Raw genomic sequence first — 20,051 nt, forward strand, 5'->3', positions numbered from 1 at the left:
GGGGGACCTCACCACCAAGAAAGCAGCACCAGGAGCAGAGCACATCCTTTAGACCCAGGGTTCCTGAATGGAGAAGCTCCTACTCTAGGGGAAGATTGATGATGAGAACCTTCTTCCAGAGCCAACAGAGAGAGCCTTCCCCTGGAGTCGACACCCTGAATTTGGACTTCTAGTTTACTAGACTGTGAGAGAATCAACTTTGTTAAAGCCATCCACTTGTGGTATTTCTGTTACAGCAGCACGAGACAACTAATACACCATGGAAATGTGTGGCCAAGGTAGAGTCAGGGCAAAGGACACTGGAGTTGAGGAATTCATATTACTGTAAGGGTCATCATCATGGACTCCAAAGTTATTTGAATGAGGTGCTGGGACTGGAGGTTGAAAGGAATAGTGGGAATCAGATGCCAAAGTCTCAAATATAGCAGGGAATATGTTGATGATAACGACTTGGATGGGAAGAATGGGACATGAAACTCAGTGATGCTAAGGTTTTAAAAGGAAGCGGAACAGTAATATAGTGATTGTACCACTGAAGGCAAAGGAAGACAAGTTTTGCCATCACATTACCCTGAATGCATAACTTGCTAGGCAAAATAAAGGCCCAGTATCAAAGACAGAACTTGCAAGAAGAAGGACATGATGGGACAAGGGAGATTTGTCTTTAGTAACCTGGAGAGGGAGAGAGGCTGTGAATACTTGGTATTTCCCCATTTATTACAGATCCCTGTCTGGAGTGCACTGAGTGGGAATAAGAAGCATAGCATCCTCATTCTGCCACGGCCCAGTGGTTAGGAAAATTTACCATCTGAATCACAGGATGGCAGCCATTGTTTTGTCTCCCACTTGTGGTAAGTCTTTGGGTCAAACCCTCAGAGTCCAGGCTTTAAAGGGATGATGAGAAGAGGCTGAGCAGCCATGGAGGAGGGCTGGGCAGAGCAGGTGAAAATAGGGCCCTAGGAGCTCCAGAAGTTGCTGGTATCACATTGTGCAATTCCTGGGATTTGGGACTTGGGTGGTTTGAATGTCTGTGTATGTGTTACCTGCGTGGTAAACGTATGGGAGTTTTTGAATTATATCTTTGTTTTTGTAAATTTGATAAAATAACAATGATGTCTGTAAACTGCAGTTTCCTCATCTGTGAGATAGTAATTGGAAATAGTAATCTCTTTGAGTAGAGTAAAACCCTTGAGCCCTTTTTCTAGCCCTGGGTCGGACAGGGTTCTGCCCTGGCTTCTTATGAAAACTGTGTGTGGATATCTTTGTGTGTGGGTGTGGATGTGTGGGTACGTGAGCGGGGATGCTCATGGATGTGCATTTATGTGGGATATGATCAATGACAGGCAGGAAAGCTTCTGGAGTTATGAGTGTTAGAACATAGGGCAAGCCTGGATTCTTGTGGCTCATTTCTTCTTCTCCAGCTCAGTCTTCCCTATACCTAGCCTCTCATCAGAAAGGATCGACAGAGGAGGAAGGGTTGGTTAATGGGTCCCTGACAAGCTGGTTACAGGTGAGTCAGATATTCCTTTTTCCAAATCATTATTCCTTTGACCGGAAGTTGGATTTCTTACTTGTCAATAGCCTGGAGCCTCACAGCCAAACCAGGTCCCCAGGAATCCCAGGATCTCTGGGCTTCTGGTGGTGGGGGAGGGAATTCTCGGAATATGTCAGTGTATCTCAACTTTTACAACAACATTTTTCAAATGAGTGTTTTAAGGAAAAGCTAAGAAAAAGGAGACTGTGTTCTAAACTCTAGCAATTTATGATCTCCATGGGAAAACAATTTATTCATTCACCAAGCATTTCTCTGATTTCTGCCATGTCCCAGGAGACCTGGAGATTGAGGGAAATAAGATTACAGGAGCTCTGACACTGGAGAAAAAAATCATCTCTGTGTTACAGGTATATTTAACCTTGTGAGTGGGTGTAGGTAGACAGGAAATGAGCATCGAGAACTGAGCCCAGAAGCAGATGGGCTCAAAACCCTGACCATACGTCTTGTATTTTGGGTTGCCCTTCCTCAGTTCTGCCAGCCTTGACCCTTTTTGTGTCAACATTGGTGGGGGTGGTCCTTGGCTGAGCCATGATGTTTCCAATGGTAGGACCTGGTGACCTTCGAAGATGTGGCTGTGGAGTTCACCCAAGAGGAGTGGGCATTGTTGGACCCTTCTCAGAGAAAACTATACAGAGATGTGATGCTGGAAAACAGCAGGAACCTGGCATCACTTGGTAAGGCTGACATCATTCCTGCGTTAATTTAACTCTCCAGGCACTGTCTTAGGTATCTAATGCTGCTGTAACAGAAATACCACAAGTGGATGGCTCTAACAAATTTATTCTGTCACAGTTTAGGAAGCTGAAAGTCTGAATTCAGGCTGCCAGCTCCAAGGGAAGTCTTTCTCTGTCAGCTCTTGGTGAAGGTCCTTGTCATCAGTCTTCTCCTGGTATAGGAGCTTCTCAGCACAGGGACCCTGGCTCCAAAGGACATGCTCTGCTTTCAGCTTTTCCTGCTTGGTGGTAATGAGGTCCCTATCTCTCTGCTCACTTCTTTCCCCTTTTATCTCTTGTAAGATAAAAGGTGATGCAGGCCACACCCCAGGGAAACTCCCCTTATATTGGATCAGGGCTTTGACCTGAGTAAAGGTGTTGCATCCTACCCTAATCCTGTTTAACAAACCTTATATTCCCTCATTAACCTCAGGCAGAGATTAGGATTTACATCACATAGGAAAATTGTTATCAGATCACAAAATGGAGGACAACTACACAATACTGGAAATCATAGCCTAGCCAAGTTGACACATATTTTAGGGGGACACAATTCAATCCCCAACAAGCACCAAGTCTTTCTTAAGCACTTGCCGTGTTCCAGGGTCTCTGCTGGGGATTGAGAATATACTGGTGAATGAGACAGATATGGGCCTACCTTCACAGTGTTAACTGTTGTCTTCCCTATGAAGTAAAAATTTATCCCTGACTTTGTATTCACCATGGTTAAATATTTTGGGACTTCTGAAGTGTGTTTTAGGACTTGGACATGAATTACTGGACCAATTATCCCCAGTCACCCTCAATATTGAGTGAGGATACTTGTGTTTTTGTTCCTTATGAGTGAGATTGTTATGGATTGAATTGTGCCCCACCACCACCCCCACCAAAAATATGTTGAATTCCTGCTCTCATACCTGTAGATGTGATCCTGCTTAGAAATTGGGTTTTTCTTTTGTTATGTTAATGAGATCATTCCAGTGTAGGAGGGATCCTAAACCTAATCACTTCTGAGTTATAAAAAGACAAGAATAGACACAGACACATGGGGGAAGACAGATGACACATGAGGACCTTTATACAAGCAAACGAATGCCAAGCATCACCAACAAACACTAGAAACTGAGGCTTACAAAAGGAATTGATGCAGTGACATCCTGATTTGGACTTCCAGTCTCCATAATAATAATAAAATAAATTTCTGTTCCTTAAAGCTACACACTGGTGGTATTTCTGGTACAACAGCACTAGATAACTAAGAATTTGGTACCAGAGAGTAAGGGGTGTTGATCTAACAAATACTAAAATGTGAAAGGGGCTTAGAAATTGGGTAGCGGGTAGATGCCGGAGAAATTTGGATTACATGATAGTAAGAGCCAGATTGCCTTGAAGAGACTGTTGGTAGAATTATGGACATTAAGGGCAATTCTCATGAAGGCTCAGACAGAATTGAGAGCTGTGAGGAAAATGTCTATTATCATGAACAGGATGTCACTAAAAATGAGAACATTAAATGTGCATCTGTTGAAGCTTTAAAATAAAATGATGAACATATTGGGCAATGGAGGAAAGGCAGTCCTTATTATCAAGTAGCAAAGAACTTGTCTGAATTATAGTTGAGAACTCGTAAGTGATGAACTTGGATGTTTGGCTGAGGAAATTTCTAAGCAAGATGTTAAAGGGAAGGGACAGTGTGGTTTCTCCTTGCCACTTATAGTAAAATGTGGGAGGAAAGAGAGATTAGAAATGAACTGTGGGGAAAAAACCCAGAACTTAAAAGATTTGGAAAATTCTATTGGAAAAACTGAAAGAGCTTGTCCTGGAAAGGACACCAAGATTGTGTGGCTATACTGTCTTTTGCTAAAGAGATTAGGCCTGTGACTGCTGGATTTAATCAGAAATCCTGTCAGCTTAGACTGAAAGGAACAGAAATAGGATGAAATGAAGGAAAGGTGTCTGCCTCCTGAAATTCTACAGGCAGGAAACAAGCCAGTAGAGCTGTTGTTGTTATTGTGTGCCGTTTAGTGGATTCCAACTCAAAGCGACCCTATATGACAGAGTAGGGTTTCCTAGGCTGTAATCTTTACAGGAGCAGATTGCTAGGTCTTTTCTCCCTCAGAGCTTTGGGTGGGTTTGAACCGCTGACCTTTTGGTTAGCAGCCAGGCACTTAACCATTGTGCCACTAGGGCTCCTTCCAGTGGAGCTACCTAATTACAAACATCTGTTGTCCTCCAGGAAAAGGAAGGAATAATCCTGGAAGCTGTTTGGAGATCAGTGGGACAGTCAGAAGCAGCATGGGGAGCAGGGCTGCAACTTGCATGGCTTCAAATGGTGAAGGCACCACCCCCTAGGTTTCAAAATGTGGAGTTAATGTTCCCTAGGTTTCAGAGTGGGGTCACCACACCTCGGTTCAGGAGTATGGAGCTGCCATTCTAGTGGGCAAAGATCAGGGAGCAGGGCTGCCAGACTGGTGGGTAGGAAGAACAGAGCTACGCAGGTCCAAGGGGGTGAGATCACTGTCCAAGTGGGCCTAGAGGACAGGACTCATGCCTAGGGCAGAGGCTTCTGCACCCAGAATCCAGAGAATGTGGCCATTGCCCAGATGTGTCTCAAAAAAACAGAGTGTTATTTTGAAGCCTTGAGAGCTAATGAGATTTGCGCTGCTGGGTTTCAGATTTTCTTGGTACTTTTGACCCCTTCTTTCTCTCCATTTTCTCCCTTTTGGAATGGAAATGATACTTTGTGCCAGTTTCATGATTGTAGTTTGGAAGCGGGTAATTTGTATTACAGGTTTCACAGGTCCACAGATGAAGGGAAGTTTTGTCCCAGGATAGCACACACACAGAGCCTCACGCGTACTTTATTTAGATAATTCAGAAGATGAGATTTTGAACTTAGAATGGATGCTGAATGGGTTAAGACTTTTGGAATTATGTGATAGGGAAATGTGTTTTGCATGTGGAAAGGACATGAATTTTGGGAGACCAAGGATAGAATGTTATAGATTAAATTGTGTCACCAGAAGTATGTGTTGAGTTCCTGGCCCTTGTCCCTATAGATATGATTCTGTTTGGAAACAGGGTTTTTCTTTTGTTATGTTAATCGATCATACCAATGTAGGACGGATCCTAAACCTAATCACTTCTAAGTTATAAAAAAACTAGACACAGACAAACGTGGGAAGATAGACAGCATGTGAGGACCCATCTACAAGCAAAGGAATGCCATAAAGATCACCAGCAAATACCAGAAACTAGAAGAGAGGCTCACAGAAGAAATTGACATGGTCAAGACTCTCATTTGGATTTTTAGCATCCAGATCTGTGAGAAAATAAATTTCTGTTCCTTAAAGCCATCCACTTGTGGTGTGTTTCTGCAACAGCAGCACTAGGTAACTGAGACAGATTTACTCTATTCATTAGAATTCAGGCACAATTATTCCACAGCTCCTAAGTCACACTTGCCCATCTTCAGAAGTGTTGGCTTCAGTTTCATGGAGGGGCTTTTTGTCCCCTGCACAGTCTCCCTACATTTATATCTGTTTCCCAGGACTAAGAAATCAAATTGATAAACCCAGTTTGATCTCTCAGTTGGAGCAAAAAGAACAGGTGATTACAGAAGAGGGGAATTCTCCCAGGTACCTGGCCAGGTCAACAGCAGGTTCCTCTTGAAATATGTAAATCATCCATGCCCAGGTCCTTTTCACTGTGAAACTTCTCAAAAATTCCTAAAAGCTTGTCTTTACTCATGTGTCCATTTCACCATTTCTTTTCTCTACCAACTTAAATCCCTTTTCAATTTGTTTCAGATTTGGAGAGTATACCTAAAGTCAAAGAGCTAACTTCTAAGCAGCGTGTTTTTAGAAAAAAACAAACTAAACATATGAAAACGGTAAGAATAATAAGGATGGTTTTGGATTTTAGGAGAATGCCGTAAATTAGAGGAGCCACAAAATAACAGGAGAGTCATTAAAAGCAGTGGCATTTATCCAAGAGAAAGTGGTGTCTGGAGAGATACTATGAAACTTGTAGATTTAGAGACAAGTTAAATTAGCTCCAAAATTGTTTCTTCACTGAAAGCTCCCATGAGTAAACATCTCCATAAATGTGACTCAGATATTGAGTGTTTGAAACATAAATTGGCCTTAAATTTATCAGAGAATGTTCTATGAACATACTAAAGACTTGTGGCAGAGCATCCATCTTATTTACTTGCTAAGGACGTACACTGGGCAAAAACCATATTTGAGCATAGAAAGTAGTAAAAACATTACAGTAATGTTATAGCTAAGAGAATTCTTAGGGAGAGAATTCCTATGACGGCATTGAATATTAAAAATATCGGAAATTTTAGTCATTGCTCATCTCTTCATCAACAGGAGAGAAGTCATCTTGGAGTGAAGCTCAATGAATGTAATCAGTGTTTTAAAGTCTTCAGCGCAAAATCAAGCCTTACACAGCACAAAAGAATTCACACTGGAGAAAAGCCCTATGACTGTAACCAATGTGGAAAATCCTTCAGCAGTAGCTCTTACCTTACTGTTCATAAGAGAATACATAATGGGGAGAAACCCTATGAATGCAGTGACTGTGGGAAAGCCTTCAGTAATTCCTCATCCTTTAAATCGCATGTGAGAATACACACTGGAGAAAAACCCTATGAATGTGATGAGTGTTTTCGTGTCTTCCGCACTAGATATAGCCTCAAAATGCACAAGAGAGTTCATACTGGAGAGAATCACTATGAATGTAATCAGTGTGGAAAGACCTTCAGCACGTGCGCCTCCCTTACTGTGCACAATAGAATTCATACAGGTGAGAAACCTTATGAATGCCATGATTGTGGGAAAACCTTCAGGGAAAGCTCACATCTGACACAGAATGTGAGGACTCATTGAATGTTATCAGTGTGGTAAATCCTTCAGCTGTAAGTTTCCTCTTACTATACACGAGAATACATAATGGAGAGAAAACCTATGAATGTAGTGACTGTTTGAAAGCCTTTCATAATTGCTCATTTGTTAAGAAACACATGAGAACTCACAGTGGAGAAAAACCCTATGAATGTAATCAATGTGGAAAAGCCTTCAGTAGTAATTATGTTTCTGCATGCATAGGAGAATAGATAATACCTGGATATGAATACAATGACTGTGGGAAAGCATTCCTTGGTCTCCTTCAGATGATATAAGAGAACTGACACTAGATGTATTATCTGTAATTGCATAAAAATAATCTCTAAAACTTAGTGGCTTAAAATAGTAAACACACTCACTCCTTACTTATCGACACTGTTAGTTTCTAAAGACCAGGTCGTTATGTGAAAATTGGTGTTAGGCAAAAATGGAGAATTTTTTTATGTTTTGAGACCATCCATTTGTCTGATTTTTTTTATTTAGAAAATATGATTATAGAAATAATAACAGCCAAGATTTACTGATGTGTTCATCACCAATAACAAGTCTAGTTATAGATTATTCCTCTGTGGAGAAGGAGGCTTGGAGGAGATACAGATGGGTAAAGCCAGGCTGTGTGACTGGAGGGCCTACAGCTTAACCACTTCACCTACCTCCTATGCTGGATCAGAGCTTCCCTCAGAGAGCCGCCTTCAGGGCTCCACCCCCACTCCTGCAAGCCCTGCATTCACGATCCTGGAACCTGCTCTGCATTCTGGGCCTGGCGAATCACCGAGGCTCAGGGCTTCCTGTGATGGCTTTGGGAGCCTGGCCGCAGCACCTGGCCCCAAGGCAGAGGCTTCAGGCCCAGTTTGGCTCACTTTGAGATGTCATTAAAGTTGCACACATTTCTTCCAAACACCCTCTCCAATGCCTCTTTCTTTCCTCCCTTCCCATTCCACAACAATTTTGAGCTGCAGGACCTCAGGCCACATAGGAGCTGGGAACCCAGAACAGGCACTCACTGGCTCAGTGCTGCCTGGACATCCACCCAGAGGCCATGCTTATGGAGGAGGCTAGCCCTGCGTAGCAGCTGGACATGGCCCTCCTTCCGGCAGGAGGCAGCGGAAGGCACAGGGCAGTGCAGCCTCTCCTTCCCAGAGGCCACCCAGAGACCCTCCTTAAGGGAAGGGACACTCCGAAGCCATTGCCACCATGCCCACCGCCTTGTTAATGTGCATAATAGTTGGATAGTAGATTTTTTACTATTGTCATAAATGCAAAAGTCAAATAACAAGATAGTCCATAAGTGAGGAGTAAGTATATTATCTCACAGTTTCTGTAGGTCAGGTCTTCAAAAACAGCTTACCTGTGTGGTTCACAATCTGGCTAATGATCTCTGATAATGTTGCAGTCAAGATATTGGCAAGAGCTTCAATTATTTGTAGTCTAGTGCTAAAGGATCCACCTCTAAGATAGCTCACTCATATGTTTGCCATAGTAGAATTTGTTGGTAGAGGACCTTCAGTTCCTTGCCATATAGGCCTCTCCATAGGGCTAAGTGTCTTCATGATATGGCAGCAGGTTTCTCATGAAAGCAAATGATTTTAAAGAGCAAGGCAGAAGCCACATGTCTTTTTAATTTTTTGTTTTTGTACTTACGAAAATATACACAACAAAACCTTCACTGATTCAATAATTTCCGCATATACAATTCAATTTCCACATGATTACATTTATGTTGTGAAACCTTTATCACTTTTTTTTTTCCAAATTATTTCACCACCATTAGCATAAACTTAATGCCCACTTAACAAAAACTCCCCCTTCTCCCTCCCTCCCACCCTTGCTATCCACTAATAATCTTTGGTTTCTGTATGTTTGTTTATTTCATATAAGTGAGATCATACAGTATTTGTCCTTTTACAACTGACTTATTCCACTCAGCGTGATGTTTTTTATGTTATTCTGTGTTGTGACATGCATCAAGACTTCATTTCTCTTTATCACTGAGTAATATTCCATTGTATTTATGTATACCACTTATTGTTTAGTCATCTGGTGATGGACATTTCAGTTGTTTCCAGCTTTTAGTTATTATGAAGAAGTGCTTCAACAAACATTGGTATACAGTCATATGTCGCTTAACATCCACAATACATTCTGTGAAATAGGACGTTATGTGATTTGGATGTTGTGTGAACACCTGGGTCCACAGGGGCTGCTGTGTGGCACATGGCTTAGAAAGCTCCCACTGCAGACGTCTCAGGTGAACTTTCAGCTGGGTCCCACGCAGTATGTGGCCCCACAGCCCTATCAAGGTCACAGTGGGGAGGCTCTGGGCAGCAAGGCAGCATTCTCAGTGAACTGGTGTCACTGTCCTGGCCAGGCTCCGTGGTGCCTGCCTACCTTGGGCACTCAGGAGCAGGATCGGGTGCCAACTCTTCCAGGGCAGGGGCACCTGTTCCCATGGGTGGGGGGTGGCTGGACAGGTTCACTGCCAAGTCGGGCTGTGGGCATCCCCCGGAGGGCACGCAGTGGACCATGGACATATATTCAGTTGAACGTTGCCCAAACAGACGTTATTTAGCACGTGACTATACAAGTTTCTGTTTTTATTCCTGCTTTCACTTATAAGTATATACCTAGGATTGGGATTGCTAGATCGTATGGTAGTTCTATGTTCAACTTTTTGAGGAACCACCAAATTGTGCTTTGCAGTGGCTGTACCATTTTACATTCCCACCAGCAATGGATGAGGGTACCAGTTTCTCCACAACCTTGCAAACACCTGTTTTCTGTTTTTCTGATCATTGTCATTCTAATGATGGTGAGGTGGTATCTCATTGTGGTTTTGATTTGCGTCTCCCTAATGATTAATGAAGGATCCCTGGTGGTGCAAAAGGTTAAACACTTGGCTACTAACTGAAAGGTTGGTGGTTTGAACCTACCCATTGGCTATGCAGAAGAAAGAGCTGGCAATCTGCTTCCATAAAGATTACAACCCATACCCTACGGAACAATTTTACTCTGTCACATGGGGTCACTATGAGTTGGAATTGACTCAATGGCAGCTAACAACAGTGGCTAATGACATGGAGCCATCTTTTCATGTGCTTTTTGCCCATTTGAATATCTTTTTTGGTGAAATGTCCAAGTGATCTGCCCATTTTTTGAGTTGACTGTTCGTCTTTTTGTTGTTGTAGAAGTTTTATATTTATATATGTGGATATTGGACCCTTACTGGATATATGGTTTCCGGAAATTTACTCCCAATCTGTAGGTTGTCTCCTCACTTTGTTGATAAAATCTTTTGATGAACAAAAGTAATTTTTTGAGGTCCCTTTATCTATTTTGTCTTTTGCTTCTATTTTTGTTGTCATATCTGATAGTCTATTCTTAAAATCTAGGTCCCACAACCTCTCCCCTAAATTTTCTTCTAAGAATTTTATGGGTTTAATTTTCACATTTAGGCTCTTGTGGTGAAATGAGTTCCTTTATGTGGCCTTTTGCCTGGTTCTTTGGAAAAACAGCTTGAGAGATTTTCCCCGAGTCCTAGTTTTCTACCCTATAGGGTCTGTTACTTTTGCCAGGTTGATTGACATTTCCTGGGTAAGCTGTAAACAACTTGGTTTGATACTTTTGTCTGGTCCTGCGCTGCAGCCTGCCCTGTGATTGGTATGCACCTTGCAGGGATTGGTCAATAGCCATGCAAGTCAGGTGAGTTATACCCTACTATGTAAATGAAGTGTCTGTGGCCTACTGACAGGAGATTGGTCAGTTCATGGCCCTGTTGGTGGGGCCCATGCCTTGAAGTTGATGAGGTGTGTGTGTGTGTGTGGCCAACCCCACAGAGGTAGACAAGACAGAAGGAGAAAGAAAAAAGAAGAAGCAGAGAGAGAGGAGGCAAGGAACCTCCTAAAAATCTGAAACACAGGTCAAGGGGTGTAACACTGAAGAGAGCAACAGGCCCAGAAGGGGCCCAGCAGCAGAGCTGGTGGTGACAGGCCTGGAAGGGGACCTGCAGCAGAGTTGGTAGTTACAGACAGCAGGGCTGAGAAGCCTGTCCTTGGGCTGAGAGGAGGCCTGCATGGTCAAGAGGAGCTGAGAGAGCTGTCTTGCACTGAAGAAGGGAGACTTTGCCTACATGCTTCCTGATCCTAATCCTGAATTGTAGCCTGTTGATCCTGAGTTGTACCCTGTTCCTTAATAAAGCACTTAACTGTAAGTATGGTATGTGAGTTCCGTATTGCCATTGCAACAGACTGTTGAACCCAAAAGAGACGAAGAGAGTGCCACGGGAGGGATGGCTCATGTCAGAATTGGTAAAAAGGTTGGAGAGTGGAGGTGTATCTGATCTCTACCTCATAGGAGATGGGTTGATCATAATTCACATTATCCCCCCTGAAGTTAGGTACTGATGACGCTATTACTTTTGCCATTTTACAGTCCTTGATCCATTTTGAATTGGTTTTTGGCTTTATAGTATGTCTTGAAATCATGAAGTATGGGTCCTACTTTTTCTTCTTCATGGTAGCTTTAGCTATTTGAGGTCCCTTGCCCTTCCATATAAATTTGAGGATTGGCTTTTCTGTTTATGCAAAGAAAGCTATTGGAATTTTGATGGGAATTGCATTGAATTTGTACATTGCTTTGGGTAGTATTGACAACTATATGAAGCCTTCCAATCCATGAACATAGAATTTCCTTCCATTTATTATAGATCTTTTTAAAATTCAGTAATATTTTATACTTTTCTGTGTATATGTCTTGCAGGTTCCTGGTTAAATTTTTGCCTAGGTACTTTATTCTTTCAGATGCTATTGTAAATGGTAATGTTTCCATAATTTTCTTCAGCCTGCTCATTGCTGATGTATAGAAATCCAACTGATTTTTACGTGTTGCCCGCTTACTCTGCCATTTTGCAGATTTATTTATTCTAATATCTTCCTTGTAAAATCTTTAGGGTTTTCTATGTATAGGATCATGCCACCTTCAAAAAGGGATAGTTTTACTTTGTCCTTCCTAATCTGGATACTTTTTTCCCCTAGCCTAAGTGCCCTGGCTATGACTTCTAGAATGTTATTGAATAGCAGTGGTGAGAGTGGACATCCTTGTCTTGTTCCTGATCTTAATGAGGAAGCTCTCTTTCTCCATTGACTATGATTTTAACTGTGGGTTTTCCATAAATGCCCTTCATTATATTGAGGAATTTCCCTTCTATTGCTATATTATTTAGTGTTTTATCATGATTGGATGTTTAATTTTATGAAATGCCTTTTCTGCATCGATTGAGATGATCATCACAATATCTTTTATGGCCTAGCCTCAGAAGGACACTCTATCACTTTTTCCATATTGTGTTGATTTTCCATATGTGTAGAATTGGAGGGGACTATATAAGGTATAAATACCAGGAGATGGAGATCGTTGGAAACCATGTTGGAGACCAGCCACAAAAGCACAGAAAAAGACTTCAGCAAGACCATCACCATTTTAATCTAATTAATATGGAATAGCTTTCAATAACTCACATATTAACTCACTCTGGAGAGAAATCTTACGAGTGTATTATCTCTGGTAAAACCTTCAGCTCAAACTCTCACCCTATAGTGCACAAAACGTACTTAGAAAAAACCCAAAGGATGTAATAGCTATCGGAAAGACTTCTTCAGTCTCATCTCCAGGGAGTCACATGGTAATTTACTCTGTAAATGTCATAGGAATGGAAAAGCATTTAGGGAAACTTATCCCTTGAAAAACTTGAGATATCACATTACAGAGAAATACTTTGTATATAAGAAATGTGGAAAAGCCTACAGGTCGAGCATTCACATTCCTGCACATAAGACAGTACAATTTGATAAGATACTCTGAGTGCAATGACTTTTGGGAAGCCTTGAATATTCTCTCATAAGAAAGGTGAGTATTCACACTGGAAAGACCTACTGAATGTCATCAGTATTAAAAGGCCTTCCGTTTTCCTACCTTCCTAAGGAAGCATGTGAGAACTCACTCTGGCAAATAACATGAGTATAAAGAATAAGGGAACATTTCCAAAGATGCCTCTTACATTAAGAAAAATATGAAAACCTTCCCTGGATGCAAAACGTATGAGTGTATTAATTGTGGGAACACCTTCAGTAATTCCTCTCTTGGTTTTACATCTGAGTTTGGAGAACTCACACTGGAGGGAATCCCTAGAAATATATTTGGTATAAGGATGCTTTAGCTTCAACTCTTCACTGAGTGGCCACGAAGTAATTTATACTAAGAATGAAAAGTATAAATAGTATAAGTGTGGGCTGACCTTTAACAGTGTCTCATCCTTATGGGCTTCTAGCTCATTAATTTCAGTGTTTTGTTTTAACGTAAACATAATAACTCTTCAAATAAACCTTAAATTACATTACATAACTTTGTTTGCAATATATTTATCAAAATGAACTCTAAAAATAGCAGTGCATTGCACATTCAGAAATATGTTTCTGTATAGCTTCTGAGTGATTTAGTTTGGCAAATGGAAAGACAATCTTTACGATATACTTCTTTTCTAATTTAATAGAATTTTTCTCAGACTGCGTGAACTTTATGGTATTGATTCTTTTTATCTTTCTGTCTTAGTATGGCAAGTACCATTTGTTTCTTTCCCATCCATTTTCCCTTCATTACTTAAGTAGGAAAAATTTTGTTCAAGTTGTCAGTAAGCAGTACTGAAGATACTCAATGTACCAAACTTTGCTGAAGCCTGGAGAGTCTTTTTTCCACTCTGTTGTTCATAACAAGTAGGTAAAAGTCACTGAGGGAAACACCATTTGGCTTGTACTCCTCACCTATTTTCTTTTTATCTTACCAATTCTTTCTGAGTGAACACAGGCCTGGAGTTGAAAGAGCCATATTTTGACCATGATGAAAAAAACCACAGTGCAGCAAAAAATCACAATGATTCTAGCTCCCCCAAAACCCGATTGGTTGCATCAACTCAACTTTTATTTCTAGAGTTCACCTTTCATGATTAAAAGTAACCCCTAAGTGATTAATATATGACGAATTTATTAATCAGGATTAGAGGAAGACTCATTAACAACCTGTGATATGCAGATGGCACAACCTTGCCTGCTGAAAGCGAAGAGGACTTGAAGCATTAACTGATGAAGGTCAAAGACTATAGCCTTCAGTATGGATTACACCTCAACATAAAACAAAAATCCTCACAACTGGACCAATAAGCAACATCATGATAAACGGAGAAAATATTGACATTGTCAAGGATTTCATTTTACTTGGATCCCAATCAACACCCATGGAAGCAGCAGTAAAGAAATCAAACAATGTATTGCATTGGGTATATCTGCTGAAAAAGACCTCTTTAAACTATTAAAAAGCATGGATATCACTTTGAGGACTAAGGTGTGCCTGACCTGAGCCATGGTATTTTCAATCACCTCATGCACATGGGAAAGCTGGACAATGAATAAGGAGGACCGAAAAATTTATGCTTTTGAATTACAGTGTTTGTGAAGAATATTGAGTATACCAAGGGCTGCCAGAAGAAAGAACAAATCTGTCTTGGAAGAACAGCCAGAATGCTCCATAAAAGCAAGGATGGCAAGACTTTGTCTCACGTACTTTGGACATGTTGTCTGGAAGGACCATTCCCTAGAGAAAGACATCATGCTTGGTAAAGTAGAGGGTCAGTGAAAAATAGGAAGACCCTCAACGAGCTGGATTGACACAGTGGTTGCAACAATGGATTCAAACGATTGTAAGGATGGTGCAGGACCAGGTAGCGTTTCGTTCTGTTGTACATAAGGTCGCTGTGAGTCGGAACTGATTCGACTGCACCTAACAACAACAACGCAACTGATTAAAGCCAAAGTAATTTTTTTGTTTGTTTTTGAGGTCATTGTTAACCTTCAGCTGAATGCAATATATAGCTGATAAACTGTTTAGTTGGTCAATTGTTATAAGTAATTCTATGTTTCTTTGAAAACAATATTCTCTAATTTTGGGATACAGTGTATATGTCCATTAACTCAAGCTAATTGTGTTTTCAAATGTAGAATATACTTTTTTTCTCTTGTCCTGATTTAGTTATAGAGGTGTATTAAAATCTTCCACTATGGTTGTAAATTTAAAAATTCTTCCTGTAATTCTGTCATTTTTGCTTTAAACATTTTGATGCAATGTAACTAGGTGCATGCAGGTTTAGAAATTTTCTTGTGAATCATTCCTTTCGTGTAAAGACCATATTTTTTATTACAAAGAATTGTAATACATTAACGAAAGATCAAATATTTGTATAGCACTTCCCAAAGACGAGAGAATCTTCTAAGTGCTTTGTGAATATTGACCAAGTACTCATAAGCTTTGAAATATGTACTGTTTAACTCCATTTTACAGATGAGTAAACTGACACAGTACATTTGAGTTACTTGCCATAGTTCACTGGCTAGTAAGTTGTAGAGCCCAGTTTCAAACCTAGGCATTCCATGCTCTTAACCACTAGCCTATTTATTGAGTAAATCACATGTGCCAAGCACTCTCCGAGACCCTATGTCTGTAGCACTGAATGAAACTAAAGTTTCATCATTGAGGCACTCTCATCCTAATGGAGGAAGGACAGATTATAGGAAAATCTGTGATTGTGTTATACAGAAAAATAAAACTTTGTATATTGGTTTCCTAGGGCTTCTGTACCAAAGTACCTCAGAGTGAATGGCTTTAAAAAACAAAAATTTATTCTCTTATAGTTCTAGAACTTAGAAGTCTGAGTTCAGGGTATCGGCAGAGTCATGCTCTCTCCACAGGCTCTACAGGAAGATCCTTTTTTGTCTTTCTTGGCTTCTGGTAGTCCCAAATATTTCGTGGTGTTTCTTGGTTTACAAGGAACTAGGTACATCTTCACATGGCCATCTTCCCCCTGTGTGTCTCTCTGTGTCTGTTTTTTATAAGGACAGCACTCAGATTGAATTAGAACCCACCCTACTCCTGTATGACCTTATGTTAACTGATAACATCTTCAAAGACTCTATTTCTACACAAGGTTATGGTCATAGCTGCTGGGGGTTAGGACTTCAACATATCTTTTTTGGGGATACCATTCAATCCATAATACATTGTAGGAGAGATAAAGGGGATTGGAGACTTGATTTATATAGAATAGGAAGGCAAAGCTTGTCAGTTTAGGGGCATTTGAGCAGAGACCTAAACAAGTTGTGACAGTGAGTCATGTGAATTTGTGTGACTAGAGCATTTGTCTGGCATACATCTTGTGGTTTGAGTTCCCCTCTTCCAGTTCTGTCAGCCGTGGCCTCTTCCTGTGACATTGGTGGATGTGGTTTTTGGCTGAGCATGATGTTTCCAATGGTGGGACTTGGTGACCTTTGAAGATGTGGCTGTGGAGTTCACTCAGGAGGGGTGGGTATTGCTGGACCCTTCTCAGAGACAACTATACAGAGATGTGAAGCTAGAGAACAGCAGGAATTTGGCATCACTTGATAAGACCAACACCATTCTTACATTTATTTAATCCATTAGGCATGAAGTCTTTCTAAAGCACTTGCTATGTTCCGGCATCTGTGCTGGGAATTGAGAAGATACTGGTGAACGAGACAGACATGACCTCTACCTTCATAGACTTTGCTATCTACTGCTTTCTTATGGACTGAAGATATGTCCCTTGCCCTGACTTTGATTCTCCATGTTTAAATGCTTTGAAGCTTCTTAAGTGTATATTAGGACTTGGATATGAGTTCCTGGGACCAATTATCCCCAGTCACTCTGCATATTGAGGGAGGATACTTGCATTTTTGTTCCTTATGAAAGCACATCTACTCTGTTCATTAGAATTTAGACATGATTATCCCACTGTTCCTAAGGTCACATTTGCCCATCTTCAAAAATGTTGGCTTCAGTTTCATGGAGGGGCTTATTGTACCTTGCACAGGCCCCCGACATCATGTCTTTTTTCTCCAGGGATAGGGAATCAAGTTGATAAACCCAGTTTGATCTCCCAGTTGGAGCAAGAAGACCAAGTGATGACAAAAAAGAGAATTCTCCCAGGTTCCTATCAAGGTGAGCACCAGGTTCCGCATGAGGATCAGCTCTGGCCAGTGAATGTGGGGTGGAAGTGTTACGTTAGGAAATGTCAGTCAGTGAACTTGATAAAATGCCGTTTATTCTGACAAGAAGGTTGAGAACATTTCATCTTTAACCTGCCATTCATTATCTCATACTTTAGCCTCAAGAGGGAGAAAAAAATACCCTTCTGTTTTCCATAAATTTAACAGTCTCATATGAGGTCTTTGTCTTTGTCCAATTCCCTCCCGGTTGCATTCCTGATAATTCCCTTTTGTCAGCATCTATCTCAATCTTCATATACTTCTATCAGCATCAATCTCAGTCTTCCTAGAATGCTTTTTTAATACCTAAATCTTCCATGCCCTATGTCCCTTTCATTGTGAAATTCCATATAAACCTTAATTTCTGAGAGCTTGTCTTTATGTGTCCATTTTATCATTTCTTTTCTCTACCAATTTAATTTTCAATTTGTTTCAGATGTGGAGACTGTACTTAAAGCCAAAGAGCTAATTTCTAAGCAGCCTGTTTTTAAAAAACAATCTAAACGTGTGAAAACGGTAAGATCTACATGGATGAGTTCTGGTTTTCCACAATGGAAGAATTCTATAAATTAGAAGCACCACAAAATAACCAGCAGGGTCATTAAAGGCAAGTGACATTTAACCAAGAGAAAGTGGTGTCTGGAGAGATACTATGAAACTTGTAAATTTGGAGACAAGTTTAAATAGCTCCAAACTTGTATATCACTGAGAGCTCCCATGAGTAAAAATTTTCATAAGTGTGACTCATATATTGAGGGTTTGAAACATAAATTGATCTTAAATTTATCAGAGAATGCTCTGTGAATTTAATATAGACTTGTGGCAGAGCATCCATTTAAATTCTTATTTAATTTCTAAGAGCTTAAACTGGGCAGAAACCATATATGAGCATTGAATGTAGTAAAGACATCAATATTATAATAATGTTATATATAATAGAATTCCTGGGGGGAAAAATTCCTGTGACAGCATTGAATATTAAAAATATTAGAAATTTTAGTCATCACTTGTCTCTTATCAACAGGAGAGAAGTCATCTTGGAGTGAAGCTCAATGAATGTAATCAGTGTTTTAAAGTCTTCAGCACAAAATCGAACCTTACTCAGCACAAGAGAATTCATACCGGAGAAAAGCCCTTTGATTGTAACCAATGTGGAAAATTCTTCAGTAGTAGCTCTTACCTTACTGTTCATAAGAGAATACATAATGGGGAGAAACCCTATGAATGCAGTGACTGTGAGAAAGCCTTCAGTAATCTATCATCCCTTAGACTGCACGTAAGAATTCACACTGGTGAAAAACCCTATGAATGTAATCAGTGTTTTCACGTCTTCCGCACTAGATGTAGCCTCAAAACACACAAGAGAGTTCATACTGGGGAGAATCATTATCAATGCAATCAGTGTGGAAAGGCCTTCAGCACAAGCTCCTCCCTTACTGTGCACAATAGAATTCATACAGGTGAGAAACCTTATGAATGTCATGATTGTGGAAAAACCTTCAGGAAGCGCTCACATCTAACACAGCATATAAGAACTCATACTGGAGAAAAACCTTATGAATGTAATCAGTGTGGGAAATCCTTCAGCAGTAGCTTTTCTCTTACTGTGCACAAAAGAATACATAACGGAGAGAAACCCTATGAATGCAATGACTGTGGAAAAGCATTTAATAATCTCTCATCTGTTAAGAAACACATGAGAACTCACACGGGAGAAAAACCCTATGGATGTAATCAATGTGGAAAAGCCTTCAGCAGTAACTCTTACCTTTCTGTGCATAAGAGGATACATGATAGGTAGATATAAGTGCAATAACTTGGAAAGCATTCATTGATCACTTTTTGGAAAACTTGAGAGAACTCACAATAGATATATTGATTATCTGTTGCATAGCAAACTTCTCTGAAAACTTAGTCTTAAAACATATATTTATTATCTCACAGTATCTGTAGGTCAGGTATTCAAGAACAGCTTTTCTGTGGTTCTGGTTCAGAATCTTTTATGAGGTTGCAATCAGTATGTCAACCAGCGTTGCAGTAACCTGTAGTCTTTAGGGCAGATAGGTCCATTTCTGAGAAGGCTCATTCACATGTCTACCAAGCACTGCCAGTTGTTGTCAGGAGACCTTCAGTTTCTCACCATGTAGGCCTCTCCACCAGACTGTCTTCATGATATGGCACGAGGTTTCCTACTAAAGTGAGTGAGTTAAAAGAGAGCGAGGCAACAGCCAAAATGTCTTTTATGACCAAACCTCCAAAGTGGCATACAACCAGTTCTTTTTTTTAATTCTGTGTATGTGTGGTAAATATGTATGTAACAAAATATTTACCATTCCAACATTCTTTATTTGTACAATTTAGTGACATTTTATTGTGCAACCATCAACATTATCTTTTTCCAGATTTTTCCATCAACCTTACTAGAACTTCTGTTTCCCCTAAGCATCAGGCTTCCCTTTTTCCCTCCCTACTACCTACCCCTGAAAACCACTAATACACTTATATCTCTATATGCTTGATTAGATATTTCATATAATGGAATCATACAATATTTGTCCTTTTGTGACTTATTTCACTCAGCATGATGTTTTCAAGGTCCGTGTATTTTGTACCATGTACCAGGACTTCATTTCTCTTTATGGCTGAGTAATATTCCATTATACGTATGTACCGGATTTTGTTAATCGATTCATCAACAAAGGTTGTTCCCACCTTTTAGGTATTATTACTAGTGTGACAGTGAACACTGGTGTACAAGTTTCTG

At 40.3% G+C, this 20,051-nt stretch overlaps 1 protein-coding gene across 1 annotated transcript in view; it reads left to right on the top strand.

Annotated features, from left to right (window-relative positions):
• The window catches only part of ZNF557 (zinc finger protein 557), a 28,684-nt gene extending 10,272 nt beyond the window's left edge, over window positions 1-18,412 (top strand). Inside the window, exons 4-11 of the mRNA XM_023733230.1 lie at window positions 724-851; window positions 1,422-1,510; window positions 2,103-2,229; window positions 6,078-6,160; window positions 6,648-7,083; window positions 17,142-17,240; window positions 17,724-17,894; window positions 18,312-18,412. Coding sequence (XP_023588998.1) covers window positions 821-851; window positions 1,422-1,510; window positions 2,103-2,229; window positions 6,078-6,160; window positions 6,648-7,083; window positions 17,142-17,240; window positions 17,724-17,860 — 1,002 coding nt within the window. The 5' untranslated portion in view covers window positions 724-820 and the 3' untranslated portion in view covers window positions 17,861-17,894; window positions 18,312-18,412. The remainder of the gene's footprint in view (window positions 1-723; window positions 852-1,421; window positions 1,511-2,102; window positions 2,230-6,077; window positions 6,161-6,647; window positions 7,084-17,141; window positions 17,241-17,723; window positions 17,895-18,311) is intronic.
• Window positions 18,413-20,051: the final 1,639 nt, after the last annotated feature.

Source organism: Trichechus manatus, unplaced genomic scaffold, assembly GCF_000243295.1.
Source record: "Trichechus manatus latirostris isolate Lorelei unplaced genomic scaffold, TriManLat1.0 scaffold00057, whole genome shotgun sequence".
NCBI lineage: Eukaryota > Metazoa > Chordata > Mammalia > Sirenia > Trichechidae > Trichechus > Trichechus manatus.